The 14,928-nt window shown below is 42.1% G+C and overlaps 1 protein-coding gene across 3 annotated transcripts in view; it reads right to left on the reverse strand.

Moving 5' to 3' along the window:
- The window catches only part of UNC13B (unc-13 homolog B), a 214,242-nt gene that overhangs the window by 35,472 nt on the left and 163,842 nt on the right, over window positions 1–14,928 (reverse strand). For 2 of the 3 annotated variants that reach the window (XM_032635442.1, XM_032635443.1), the window contains one exon: window positions 2,080–2,126. In XM_032635442.1, the coding sequence (XP_032491333.1) occupies window positions 2,080–2,126 (47 nt within the window). Of the gene's footprint in view, window positions 1–2,079; window positions 2,127–4,543; window positions 4,567–14,928 lie in introns of all 3 variants that reach the window. The other variant, XM_032635441.1, reaches the window with a different exon arrangement.

A 14,928-nucleotide genomic window follows, 5' to 3' on the forward strand; every position in this document is an offset into this window, starting at 1 on the left:
CCATAAAGCAAGGTGGGAATTGGTGGTTAAGATAGCTCCTCCTTACACTCAGGCCAGACTAAAGATAAGTCTTTCCTGATCTGCGCTAGAACAGCCCACAGGAATAGCTCTACAGAAGAGCTGCTGCCTAGGTGAGCAAGACTGACAAACAATAACATGTAGAAGGAGACCTTCTCCAACCTGAGTAAAAGAGTCACCAGTTCTGTCTATCCAAGCCTCCTGAAGAAAAAGGGTCTCCACGGAAAGAGGAGCCTGCATAATCAAATGGAGGCAGGGGAAGTGGATGAGAGACTTCCAAAAGATCATTTGGGGGAAAAAAGACCATTTAAGAAGGAAACAGCAAAGTGACTCAGAGTCTGGCCTAGCCCTATGGTCACATCAACAGGGACCAGGAAAAAATTACAGCTGGAGAAACTTGAGATTTCTAAAACTTTTATACCTTTTCTATACTTACTAATTTTGTTGTTGTTTGTCTGTTCCTCCATAACAATATGCAATAAAAATACAGAGAATTTCCCCAAAAGAACACCCTTCTCACCTTGAGATAACCTGGATTTCATCCCCAACTCTTCTACTAGTTCACTACATGTCCTCTGCCAAACTTCCTTCCTCTCTTTGGGTCCTGGTGTCACTTCCATAAAATGAGGGGGATGAACTATAAAACCTCTCTGACCTTTTGGAAGCTATTCTGAGCTTCAATTAAAATAACTCATGTACTTGGTTTTAATGAAAGCAACGAGGTGGGGAAAGCAGGGTGGCTGGGTTGTACACCACAGCTGGTCTGAAAAGAGAAATGTCACAGAAGAGTAAGTGTGTACTGCCAGCTATATAGGCCAAAAATGGAGCCACAAATTGGGTCAAGGCCAGGAATTGGAACAGGCAACCCGATATGCTGATTTCTAATAATCTAGCTTCCTGAATACAGGCAGTGAACTTTGTTCTCAATGAGACTACCACACCAACGGTAGATCGAAAGTTGTGGCAACTTCCAAGGACTAAGCTGAAGGAAGGGAAAGAAGACAACAGGGAGGCATTTAGAAAATCACTGCATGGCTCCATTTAAAAATAGCCTGGATACGTTCCACTGGCATGTATGGATTTTAAAATTATTTGAAGAAAAAAGCTAAAGCCCTGAAGAAGGGCTGTTGAAGAAGCAACGGGCACCACAAGTTTTTGGCTAATTCTGAAAACTATAAAATGCACTCCTTAAGCAGAGAAGTTTTTTTTTGCAACACAAGTGAGCTTTTGACAAAAGAAGGGTGGTTCTTTCACATGTTTAGCTCTTGCTATAAAAAAAAACAAATCACAAGGAAAAGGAGCATTTAAAAATACAGTAGACAACTTTATGATCTAATCTTTTCTCTTCCCTGGTGACGAGGAAGAGGAGGCAGCAACTGAGCATTTCTATGTCCGAAGGCCTTTGTGGGACAAGGAGGGAAGGAAGGTTCTCACGCTCCTGAGGAGTGTATGTGGGGGTGTGGGTGGCGCAGGTGCTTAAGCGCTCTTCTCTCTCAAGCACAGTCAGTGAGTTATAGGCAGCAGTTGAGCAGTTTGAAATGCCTCTCTGGTGCAATCACATGGGTCTGAAACTCCCAGACAGACAGAACACACAGAGCTCCTACGGGACGCTACTTACGTCTTCACTACAGTGGAATGGAATAAGTAGATGACTCACAACAGCTGAAGATGGATGGAGCCCAGGGAGTAATCTAATCAGCAACACTATCAACAGTGGAATAGAAGGAAACTGTCTCTAAACGCAGATGTGTTTCTAGTTTCCTCATTCCCATACATAAAGGGTATATCACCACTATGATGCAATATATCAGAAATTCCAGAGGTGAGGATAGGGGAGCCCCAAAGTTCCCTCCCCTGCAAAGCTCTCTCTTCTGTCTCTGAGGAATCAGTCTGCAGACTTCTGTCTTCTGCCCCAGAGAACCAAGCAGTCTCTACAGTGGAATCTCTTCCTTCCCCAGAATCCAGCTGATGAAGCTGTTTCTCCTGCTTCCCAGGGGAAAAACTAGAAGCAGCATAACAGACTGCATAAGATCCACAGAAACCTTGTGGTACAACACTTACCCTTCTGGGAGCCACTGGGGCAAAGAGGTATCACCATCATCTGCAATCTTTAAAGAGAGAGAGAGGAAAAAAAGTTAGATCCTGGGAGAGATGGGAGATCGCCATATTTCTTTGGTCAAGCAGTGAGCAATAAAGTAGGAAGCTCAGAGCAGTGTAGGTCACATACACCACGTGGTGACATAACCAGCCTGATGTGTAAGCCAATTCCATGATCAGCCAGGGCAACAAGCGGGCTGCTGAAATGAGTGGTACTTCACCTCCCTTCTCCCCAGTGAATAGGGAGGATATAAGGCCAAGCTCACAGAGATCCCAGGACTAAGGTCCACTAGGAATGTGAGAGCTGCCAGAACTTACAGCCCCTCACACAACCCACTGGTATATATAATAGTAAGCCAAAGCCAGGAGAAGGGTCCATGCAGGCTTCCACGCCTCACTAAAGCAAAAGGACAATTTCACATGGAGGCCAGTCTTCTTCCAGCTATATTCCTAAGTTCTGTTGGCTGCCCCAGCGTCAGACCTGGTCTTTCTGGATTCCTATCTCATCTTGTGATTTGACTTGGCCTAGGTTCCTTGAAGCTCTAACTCACTGACACTGAGTACAGTCTACATTTGATAAGCTCTATTTAACAAGAGAACCCAGGATTAGATACTTGGATTATCACTCTGGTGAATTTTATGAGCTCTACAATAAGAAGTTGAAAATTGAGGCACCAAATAACTCAAGGAAGGAACAGTTAGAAAACACGCTTTAAAGGTTTCTGTAAAAAGACCCAAAGCAAATCCTTCAAGCAGTGTACAGAGAGAGTTCCAAAGCTGCCAGGGCTCTCCAGAGAACCAATGGTCCATGCTGTTTAGGCTCAACAGACCTAGAGCTAGCGGGCCTGGGGCTTCCCATCCCTCCTTGTACCCCTCCACTCCCAACAACTTCCCTGCCTCCTGAGACCTGGGTCCAGCTAACTATCCTGAGCAAATGAGCTCCAGAACAAGGGAGGCAGAAGTAATAAGCTGTTAAGCTCTGGACAGGGGCGAAGTTTTGGGAGGGCTAAAGATGGGAGAAGTTACAGACAAAATGAGGCGAGAGTACAAAAAGGAGAGGTAGGAAAGGTTAATGAGCGATGTAAAAGTGGGTAAGAATGACCCTGGATCAGCATCAGGCTTCAGATGAACTTCAGATTGAAGACCCTTTTCAGTAAGACCCTTCTCAGGTTGCCTGTACTCTAATCAAGCCTATCTGTCTACTGCCTATAGCCCTTCATGACCACATTTCGCTGCTTCTGCCTGCTGCCCTGGTTCTATGAGTGGGATGATGTGGTAGAGGGAGGGCCAGGCCCAAAAGGCAGCCAGAAGTGGTTGAATTAAGTCTCCTAAGCTTCTTGTGAGGGGTAGCCCATCCCTAAATCCCCAGATCCTACCAACCAGAACTTATCCTCCCTTTGGAAACAGTCACCGCACTGAGCAGATCTTTATTTCCTACCTAGAATTAGATGTTTGCCAGAAACCACTGGGCTTAAGGAAACAAAGTCACAAAAAGCCTTTGGCAGCCAGAGTTCACAGGCTCAGATCATAGACATTTCCTGTGCTTAGAGGGGACAATGGGTCTGCAGAAGCCTGCAGACACAGCATAGAGCATGCACACGCAGGGCACAGAAGGAGGGCCAGGGGAATGAGAGGAGGTCTAGACAAAGTGCCTATAGGAGGTACATTCAGAGATACCACTTGCACCTGAGGAAACAGGTGAGCACAGATCCTGCACACAGAGCTACAGAACATGTGCACACACCCATCTTGGGGAGGATTCAGTATTCACTAGGGCCCGAATCACTGGCAAAAGAAACCCTTACTGTCTTCAGGAACCAGTGCTTGGAGGCACAGAGCGTTAGTATGCCATGCATTCACATGGCAGGGGGAAACCACATCACAGGTCTACAGAAGCTTGTGCTCACAGAGAGGCTAGGAAGCCTGCTCAGAAGCACACATTTAGGCCCCAGGCAAGAGGTACAAAAAGCCTACAGAAGCTCCTGCTCTCAAATACAAAATGTGAATGCATGCTGGGCTCAGCAAGGGTTTACAGCATATGCCAATCTGCAGCAATAAGTAGAAAATGGACACACACTGTGCAAAGTAGGAAAAGAGGAAGGCAATCAGTATCTGGGGGAGTCAAACTGAGCACAAGTATAAGCACACACATGCTACACTGAATGTGCACCGTGCTGGCACATACATTCTCACACTGCTCCAGGGATGTCTGCAGGAGCACACACAAGCATGGAGCATGCACACAAACTGCTTTCAGGAAAAACAGACTAGCTGCATGAGCCAAAGCTCACGAGGCACAGATCATAAGCACATATGCGCGCGCGCGCGCACACACACACACACACACACACACACACACACACACTGTGCTCAGGAGGGAGAGGAGAGAATTGACAACAAAAAGGGCCCTAAAGGGCCAGAGCACAACCTGAAGGGCTCCTCGCTTTCCTTCTGCAAGGAGAGAAAGAGCAGAAAAAAAGGGCACAGAGGTTAGTAGATTCAGTTGTAAGTCAGCTAAACCTCATGGGACATGGAGAGGAGGGAGATGTCCTCTGAACAACTGGGTAGTTCACAGAGTCCAGCTCCCAGAATCCTTACCTCCTGTATTTGCTGGCCCCTGCTTTTCAGTTGAGAATCCAGATTTGGCTACAAAAACCAAAGGACAAAGTCTACCTGAGAATTTCAGTCACCCTTTCCCCCCTTTCCAAAGTGGTCTGCATGCAGGGTCAGGGCCACAAGACCAGCTTTGTTTGTTACCAAGGGTCACTCCAACAGGCTATCTGAACTGACTGAACACAGAGTGGGTTCCTTCCTCAGAAGCTCCATGAGTTCACTCTGAATCTGGGATAAGTCCGCAAACCCCAAAGGCCTGGTAGCTGAGCTCTTTCCATTTTGTAATACAGTCTTGGCCACGTGTTTGCCCAACAAGCCCTGGCTTTCCCAGAGCCTAAGTTAAGTCAGGCCAAGTTAAGGCCTGCAATTAAGGCCAGGACCAGGATGCTCAATGGCCATAGATTTGGAGGCACCAAGAGGCCAATGCCCTTTCACAAGTCACCATGATCTGGACAATAAAACCATGACTGCAATCCCAGGCTTGATTATCTACCAAATCCAGAACAATACACCAAAGGAAACTGACACTTCCAGCAAGCCACAGGAGAGGAAGAATAAAGACCAGAGATTACTCCTTTCCTATTCGTCAGAGACTACACTGCCTTCTAGGCCACACGTGCTTCACGAAGGCTTCCTTCTCTAAGGAAAGTCCACTTACCTGGGCCCATCAGCTCCCCTTTTCTTTTTTCCTCATCCTTTTTAAAGACCCACTGATATTACATAACAAGTAGAAGGGAGAATCATGGAAACTAACTCATAAGTTCCCGATTTTTCAAGCTACTTCTGATGACCTAATGGGTCACCTGACTTGACAGAAGAATGAATTCAGGAACAGGAATCCTCCAAAACAGTGCAGCTTCAGAAAAGTGGGTGAGATAAAAAAGACACTTCCTGGAAAGTGGACATGTCTCTTCTACATCTATTCCCTACTTCTTTAGAGCACTCTATTCCCTTTGCAAAAGAAAACTAGGCAACGAACACTTTAACTGACCCTGTGACTCAATTTGGAAAGGATTCTCTCTTCCTCCACTATCTTAAATATCAATACATTGTACACATCATGTCAAAGTTACTTCGATTGTGTCCTTCTGTTCTTCCCAGAGCTCCCCATAATGTCTAAAGAAGAAAATTCAATCTATTGACAAGGCCGTCAAGGCTCTCCATGACCTGGCCTCTTGCATCTATTGGGTGAGCTCAGACTGATTCTTAAGACTTAGCTCAAAACAAAATTAATCTGCATGTGGGCTCCTCAGTTACTGAGTTATTGTAATCCTGTCTCAGTCTGTAGGTGGGGAAATAGTCTCAAGAGGTGAACTACAGAAACACAAAGGCCTTTTTCTCTTTTCTCTTTTCCCTACAACTTCCTCCTTCATATGGTACATCTTTAACTTGTGCTCATCGTTTTACCCTAAGGACCAAAGCTGAGCTGGCTTGAGAGGAGACTGTGTCTGTGGTTAAGAGACCACAGATTAGTGTAGGGAAGTGCATTCTGTGGTTCATATGGAGCTTTAACTTGGAGGCTAGCTTATTGGGTGTGTGTTGTTTGAGGATTCCTTTCATTTTCAGGCACATAAAATGTCTTGGCACCTCTACCGTGGTGCAGCGTGCCCCTTTTGAGAGTGTTTTCCAAGAAGCTTTAGGTAAGGGTGACCAGGCAGGGCCAAATTGTGTTGACGGGCTCTGTGCACAATTAAAAGACAACAAAACAGTTCACGTTGACATCAGATGGAGGATGTTTGGTAATCTTTGATCCCCATTTGAGACTTCTAAGTGTCTTCCTCCCTTTCCAACATGAAAATTCAGTAAACTTGAAAGAAAATCATCTGTGAGTTCCTTCAACTTGTAACCCATAGTCATGATAATCCAGAGGGAATATGCACTGGGGGCTTTAAAGGCTACAATCTTTGACAGTCCCAAAGCAGTGCAGCTCTGTAGAAGGTAGTGGAAGGAAGTTTTCTTTCTACTTTGTTGAGGAAATTACTTAGGAATTTAGATGGGTAAAAGGTACCCTTGCCTTATTCCGCTTTCTTATTTTCTTAGCCCCCTTTCCTTTTGAAATGTTTAACTGATTTCATGTCATAGTAGGGAATGCATTCTCCATCCCCATCCTTTGCCCTCCCAGGAAGTCAGTGTATTGATCATCTTTTTGGGCTTCCCCTCCAAAGGACCTTTTTCTGCACTGGAAGCCTCCACACCTAGCTCTTTGTTTTGTTACTGCTGTGTTTAGATTAATTTGGACAGATCTTTGTGCCACACAGGAATTTTTTGTTTTTTTAAGAAAAATCTATAGGTGAAAAATTACTAATTAAACTGTGTGTGCGTCTATGTGCGTGCAACATAAAAGTACATTAACACCTAAGGAACATGAATCTTGGTTCCTGTAAAGCTGCAAATTGATATGGTATTAATAACAAAAAAAGACTTAGCTCAAATATTAATGCCTCTATGAAAATTTATCTGCCTTCTTCTCAAAAACAGAATTAGATGCTTCTCTACTATGCATACATGGTACCCATGCTCTTGTGCTGCACACTTCTATGATAGTATGTTGTTAGTATGTTTCATTGTTAATTGTCTGTATAAACATCTCCCTTTATACACTGTGAATTTCTTCAGAGCAATAATCACATATACTATATTATCACACCTTTGTAGTCTGAGGGTTTAGCACATCTAGCGTTTTTCTGTAGTAAAAGGAACTTGAACTTTCAGGACTTAGAGAACAAGAGCCTTTCTAAGAACATGTGTCTTCCCTCCCATCAGAAAACGTGCACAAGCTTTTTAGATAGCCTCATCCACCAGAAGGCAGACAGCAGAAGCAAGAACTACAATCCTGCAGCCTGTGGAACAAAAACTACATTCACAGAAAGATAGACAAGATGAAAAGGCAGAGGGCTATGTACCAGATGAAGGAACAAGATAAAACCAGATGAAGGAACAAGATAAAACCCCAGAAAAACAACTAAACGAAGTGGAGAGAGGCACCCTTCCAGAAAAAGAATTCAGAATAATGATAGTAAAGATGATCCAGGACCTTGGAAAAAGAATGGAGGCAAAGATCGAGAAGATGCAAGAAATGTTTAACAAAGGCCTAGAAGAATTAAAGAACAAACAAACAGAGATGAACAATAAAATAACTGAAATGAAAAATACACTAGAAGGAATCAATAGCAGAATAACTGAGGCAGAAGAATGGATAAGTGACCTGGAAGACAGAAAGGTGGAATTCACTGCTGCGGAACAGAATAAAGAAAAAAGAATGAAAAGAAATGAAGACAGCTTAAGAGACCTCTGGGACAACATTAAAAACAACAACAGGGCTTCCCTGGTGGCTCAGTGGTTGAGAGTCCGCCTGCCAATGCAGGGGACACGGGTTCGTGCCTCGGTCCGGGAGGATCCCACATGCCGCGGAGCGGCTGGGCCCGTGAGCCATGGCCGCTGGGCCTGCGCGTCCGGAGCCTGTGCTCCGCAGTGGGAGGGGCCGCAGCAGTGAGAGGCCCACATACCGCAAAAAAAAAAAAAAAAAAAAAAAACAACAACATTCGCATTATAGGGGTGCCAGAAGGAGAAGAGAGAGAGAAAGGACCAGAGAAAATATTTGAAAAGATTATAGTCGAAAACATCCCTAACATGGGAAAGGAAATAGCTGCCCAAGTCTAGGAAGCGCAGAGAGTCCCATACAGGTAAATCTAAGGAGAAACACACGAAGACACATAGTAATCAAATTGGCAAAAATTAAAGACAAAGAAAAATTATTGAAAGTGCCAAGGGAAAAATGACAAATAACATACAAGGGAACTCCCATAAGGTTAACAGCTGATTTCTCAGCAGAAACTCTACAAGCCAGAAGGGAGTGGTATGACATATTTAAAGTGATGAAAGGGAAGAACCTATAACCGAGATTACTTGACCCAGCAAGAACCTCATTCTGATTCGATGGAGAAATCCAAAGCTTTACAGACAAGCAAAAGGTAAGAGAATTCAGCACCACCAAACCAGCTCTACAACAAATGCTAAAGGAACTTCTCTAAGTGGGAAACACAAGAGAAAAAAAGGACCTACAAAAACAAACCAAGGGCTTCCCTGGTGGCGCAGTGGTTGAGAGTCTGCCTGCTGATGCAGGGGACCTGGGTTCATGCCCTGGTCCGGGAAGATCTCACATGCCGCGGAGCGGCTGGGCCCACGTATATCGTATATTAACGCATATATGTGGAACCTAGAAAAATGGTACAGATGAACTGGTTTGCAGGGCAGAAATTGAGACACAGATGTGGAGAACAAACATATGGACACCAAGTGGGGAAAGTGTGGGGTGTGGCAGTGGTGGTGGCGATGGTGGGATGAATTGGGAGATTGGGATAGACATATATACGCTAATATGTATAAAATGGATAACTAATAAGAACCTGCTGTATAAAAAAATAAATAAAATTCAAAAAAAAATTGAAAAAAATAAAATAAAAGAAAAGAACATGTGTCTTGCCTAAGAGAAAAGATAGGTCTCTTAGTCAACAGCCTGTACCATTTTCCAGACCCCAAAGAACTGCTGTACTAGTCCCTTCAGTTTGTCCCACCCACTGGACAAACATTTTCTTGTTTAAAAAAACTTTTTCTTGTTAGGAATCAAATTTTTTGTGCTTCGTAACCGCCTAAAATGCCTTACGATTTTTCCACTGAGATTTAGTTTTCAATTTAAGTGACATATGTCTATATAACACCTTCTTTGCAGGAAAATTCCTGACCCCTAAGAATGATCTCACTGTTCCAGATAGTCTACCTTATAAGGAAGTGACATACTTCCTCACTGTTAAAACAATCTTAACTCCATTACTTGGGAGTCAAAAGACTTGAGGCACTCATCTTATCTGAGCCTGCATTTCCTTATCTGTAAAAAGAGGATAAGACCAGCAATCTCCCAGGCTTATTGTGAGGATTCATCTCTTAAATACTTATTGAGAACCTATGGCACATTAGGTACTGTTCTCATGCTGATGCAGCAGTGAACCCTGATCTTGAGAAGCTTCTATTCTAGTAGGAGGAGCAGACAACTAATAATGATGATGAAGATGATGATAGTAGCTCACACCAAGTGAACACATTACACATCTGGCATTTTATTTGAGTAAGCTCATTTATTTCTCACAACAACCCTACTGGGTAAATACTATTATAATCTCCATTTTCTGTTGATTAAAATGAAGATCAGAGATGTTAAGAAACTTGCCTAAAGTCACAGCAAGTGGCAAAGCCAAAATTCAAAACAGGCATTCTGGTTCCAGAATCTGGAACTATGTGTACTATATCATGTATGATGGGGACGCTGATGAAAAATTCAGGCAAGGGGAAAAGATATTGCCCTCTGTGGTGATGTTACGCTATTAAAATTTTATAAAAGATTGTCAGGGAGTCCTCACTGATAAAGTGACATCTAAGCAGAGACCTGAAGGAAATGAGTAAAGAAGCTATTCAGAGTGGTAAGAGAAAAGTATTCCAGTCAGAACATACAGCAAGTGCAAAGCCTTAGGTAAGAGCATGACGGGTGTGAAGGAACAAATTTGCCACAGAGTACCATTTCAAATAGGGCTTTACAGGCCCTTATAAGCACTTTGGCTTTCATTCTGAGTAAGACAGAAAAATCACTGGAAGGTCCTGAACAGAGAAGTGATATGATCTGACTCACATTTTATGAGGATTACTCTGGCTTGGGAGAACAGACTGTAGAGGGACAAGGGTAGAAGCAGGGAGATCAGTTAGACTACCACAATCATCTAGACAAGAGAAAATGGTGACTTACATAAAGATGTTAGTGGTAAGATTCGGGATATTTTTTAAAGGCAAAGCAGGCAGAATTTACTAACTGATTGGATATGGGTTGTGAAAGAAAAGAAGTCAAGAATGACTCTATGGATTTGGGCCTGAGCAGCTAGCTGCAAGAATAGAGTTGTCATTTACTGTTAAGGAAGACTATAGGAAAAGCAGGTTTGGCAGGGCTTTGGGAGAAGGATCAGGAGTTTGGTTTTGGATACGTCAAATCTGAGATGCCTATTCACAAGGAAATGTGGATGTTAAGTAGATGTGGAATCTGCTGTTCCTGGACAATATCTGGGCCAGGTATAAATCTGGAAATGCTTATGAAAATCATGCGATTGAAACATATTACCTAGGAGGTGAGTATAAATAAAAAGTAGTAGTCGGGATTGAATCCTGGGATACTACAAGGTTGGGAAGATAAGGAGGGACTAGCAAAGATGACTTGAGAAGGAATGGTCAATACTGTTGGAGGAGAACGAAGACAGAGAGGTGTTCTGGAAGCCAGGTGAAGAAAGTATTTCAAAAAGAAGAAATCGGGCTTCCCTGGTGGCGCAGTGGTTGAGAGTCCGCCTGCCGATGTGGGGGACGCGGGTTCGTGCCCCGGTCCAGGAAGATCCCACATGCGGCGGAGCGGCTGGGCCCGTGAGCCATGGCCACTGAGCCTGTGCGTCCGGAGCCTGTTCTCTGCAACAGGAGAGGCCACAACAGTGAGAGGCCCGTGTACCACAAGAAAAAAAAAAAAAAAAAAGAAGAAATCAAGGGACTTCCCTGGCGGTCCAGTGGTTAAGATTCCATGCTTCCAACACAGGGGGCACAGGTTTGAACCCTGGTCGGGGAACTAAGATCCCACATGTGGTGTGGCGTGGCCAAAAAATTTTTAAAAAAAAAGAAATTGAGGCATATGAATAGACTAAGATCAATGGAATAGAATCGGGAGTCCAGAAATAAACTCTTACATTTATGGCCAGTTGATTTTTGACCATTCGATTGGTAAAGCATGTTCTTTTCAACAAACGGTGCTGAGATAACTAGACATCCACATGCTTAAGAAGGAAGTTGGACCCTATCTCACACCATATACAAAAATCAACTCAAAATGAATCATAGACCTAAATGTAATAGCTAAATAAAACTATAAAACATTTAGAAAAACACACAGGAGTTAATCTTTGTGACCTTGGATTAGACAGTGGTTTCTCAGCTATGAAACCAAAAGCAAAATTAACACAAGAATAGATAAATTGAACTTCATCAAAATTTAAAACTTTTGTACTCTACTCCATACCCATATTATGATGGCTATTACAAAACAAACAAACAAAAAACCAACCAGGAAGTAACAAGTGTTATTTAGCAAGGATGTGGAGAAATTAGAACCTGTGTGCACTGTTGCTGGGAATGTAAAATGATGCAGCCACTGTGGAAAATAATATGGCAATTCCTCAAAAAAAAATGAGAATTACCATACGATCCATTGGCAGAATTGCCACTTCTGCGTATATACCTAAAAGAAATGAAAGCAAGAACTCCAACAGATATTTGTACACCCATGTTTATAGCAGCATTATTTGCAATAGCCAAAAGGTAGAAGAAACCCAAGTGTCCACTGATGGATAAATGGACAAACAAATGTAGTATATATACATACAATGGAATATCATTCAGCCTTAAAAAGGAAGGAAATTCTGACATATGCTACAACACGGATGAACCTTGAAGAAATTATGCCAAGTGAAATAAGCCAGTCACAAAAGGACAGATATTGTGCAAATACACTTATATGACGTACTTAGAGCAGTCAAATTTATAGAGACAGAAAGTACAATGGTGATTGCCAGTGGCTGGGGGGAGGAGAGAATGGGGAGTCAGTTTAATGGGTACAGAGTTTCAGCTGGGAAAGATGAAAAAGATCTGGAGATTGGATGGTGGTGATGGTTGCACAATAATGTGAACAAACTTAAAATGATTAAAATAATAAATTTTATGTTTTGTATATTTTACCACAAAATTTTTTTTTAAATTATGCTTCAAAGGACACCATCAAGAAAGTGAAAAGACAACCTACAGATTGGGGAAAAAATATATACAAAATATTTGTATAATTTGTATATAAGGGACCTATAGCCAGAACATATAAAGAACTTACAACTCAACAGAAAAAGACAAAGAACTCAATTTAAAAACAGGTAAAGGATTAGAATAGACATTTCTCCAAAGAAAATATAAAAACGGCCAATAAGCACATGAAAAGATGTTCAACATCATTAGCCACTAGGGAAATGCAAATCAAAACTAGAAGATACCAGTCACACCCACTAGGATGGCTATAATAAAAATAGAATGGCAAGGATGTGGAGAAATTTGAACTCTCATACATTGCTGGTAGAAGTGTAAAATGGTGCAGTCACATTGGAAAACAGTCCAGAAGTTCCTCAAAAATGTTAAACACAGGGTTATCATATAACCCAGCATTCCATTCCTAGGTATATCCCCGAGAATCAAAATATATGTCCATGCAAAAACTTGTACATAAATGTTCATAGCAACATTATCCATACTAGCCAAAAAGTGGTAACAAAACAAAAGTCCATCAACTGATGGATGGATGAACAAAATGTGCTATATCCATGTAATGGAATATTATTCAGCCACAAAAAGAAATGAAGTACCCATACATGTAACAACATGGGTCAATTTTGAAAACATTGTGCTAAGTTGAAGAAGCCGGTCAGAAAAGGTCACATATTATATAAATCCATTTACATGCAATGTCCAGAATCCATAGAAATGGAAAGTAGATTAGTGGTTGCCAGAGGCTGGGGACAAAGGGGATTGGAGAATGACTATTAATAGATAGGGAGTTCTTCTTGGGGGTGATGGAAATGTTCTAGAATTGATCGTTGCATAACTCTGAATATACTAAAACCACTCAGTTGTATATTTTTAAGGGATTTTAAGGATGAATTTTATGGTATATAAATACCTAAAAAGCTGTTATAATAAAAAGAAGTAATCAATTACATCAAGTTGCTGATTGACTAAGAGAACTAAAAATGGACCAGAAGTTTGGCAATATGATGGCCTTGACAAAAGCTATTTTGGTAGTGGCAGGAATGAAAAAATGGAATTTTAATGTAATGCATGTGAGAGTACTTCAAATAGTGCCTCGTACGTACCCCGCCCCACCCCCCCCAAAAAAAGGAAGAAAAAGCATTTAAAAAAAAAGAACTCAAACTAAAGGTAATATACTACTAATCAGCTTAGGCCCTAAAAGGTCTCAAGCACAGCAGTGAAGAAAGCTTTTTCAAATGTTTTGTTGTGGTAGCAATCACTGTTGTATTGAATCAGTTTACCAGGTTAGGGTGACTGCTCTTGTGGACTCTATAACCCGAGTGTATTGGTGGTGAGAGGCCAGCCTGTGTATTTATGTACCTTCCTCTATTCCTCCTGCTTTATGGCATGGTGCTGGAGTCAGGCTGGACCTAGCACTGAAGAGATGCTGCCACTGCCTGGCAGCCTCTCCACCACCCCCTCTGTAGCCCACAGACCAGACTGGATCTTGGTAAGCACCCAGAACTCTGGCTTGATCTCTAACTGGTGTTTCAGAAAATCTCCTTCGTCTCATTATCTCTGCTGCTGTCACAAGTTCCTGCATCGTCCAGCAGGATGTCAGCCCAGAAGGGAAACTCTGCAACTTGAAGAATTGGGCCCCAGAGTTCTGGATGCTCATGCTAACATCAACTCTACGCAAGGTTTAAAGAGTTAGTAAGGAAGTACTGTTTTGATATTTGTAGTTTCTACTGTTGCTGTAATATAATAATTTCTAAATGCCCAGGGAGAAAGAAAAGGGCCTGCAAAGTTAAAAGGAGAGAGAAATCACTTGTAGTTGAGGAATTATAGAAAGCTTCCTGGAGGAGGTGATACTTTGGCTGTATGTTAAAGAATTGAGTAAATTTTGCTAGGTTGATGTGGTAAACACAGTACCTTAAGCTAGAAGGAAGGATGTATATGTCAATATGCTGAAGACAAAGTATAAGGCAAATTTGTGAGACAGCAGTTTCTTTCTAGGTGGAGTACAGTGGGAGAATGGGAGATAAGCCTGGAAATGTAAACTAGAGGCCAACTGTAGTGGTCTTGAATGCCAAATGAAGGAATTTAGACTTTTTTTGACAAGCTATAAAGAGTAGCTCTAGGGATATTTGAAAGGAACATGATTTTAATTTTTCAATTTAATTTTATGACTTGGTATTATATTCACATGATTCAAATTCTAAAAATTATAAAAGGGTATACAGTAAAAAATCTCCTTCTCATCCCACTAGTTTTTCACCTAATACCTTTCCCCATGGGCAATCCTGTATCAGTTTCCTATGTATCTTTGTGGTTTTT

Source organism: Phocoena sinus, chromosome 6 (genome assembly GCF_008692025.1).
Source record: "Phocoena sinus isolate mPhoSin1 chromosome 6, mPhoSin1.pri, whole genome shotgun sequence".
Classification (NCBI taxonomy): Eukaryota; Metazoa; Chordata; class Mammalia; order Artiodactyla; family Phocoenidae; genus Phocoena; species Phocoena sinus.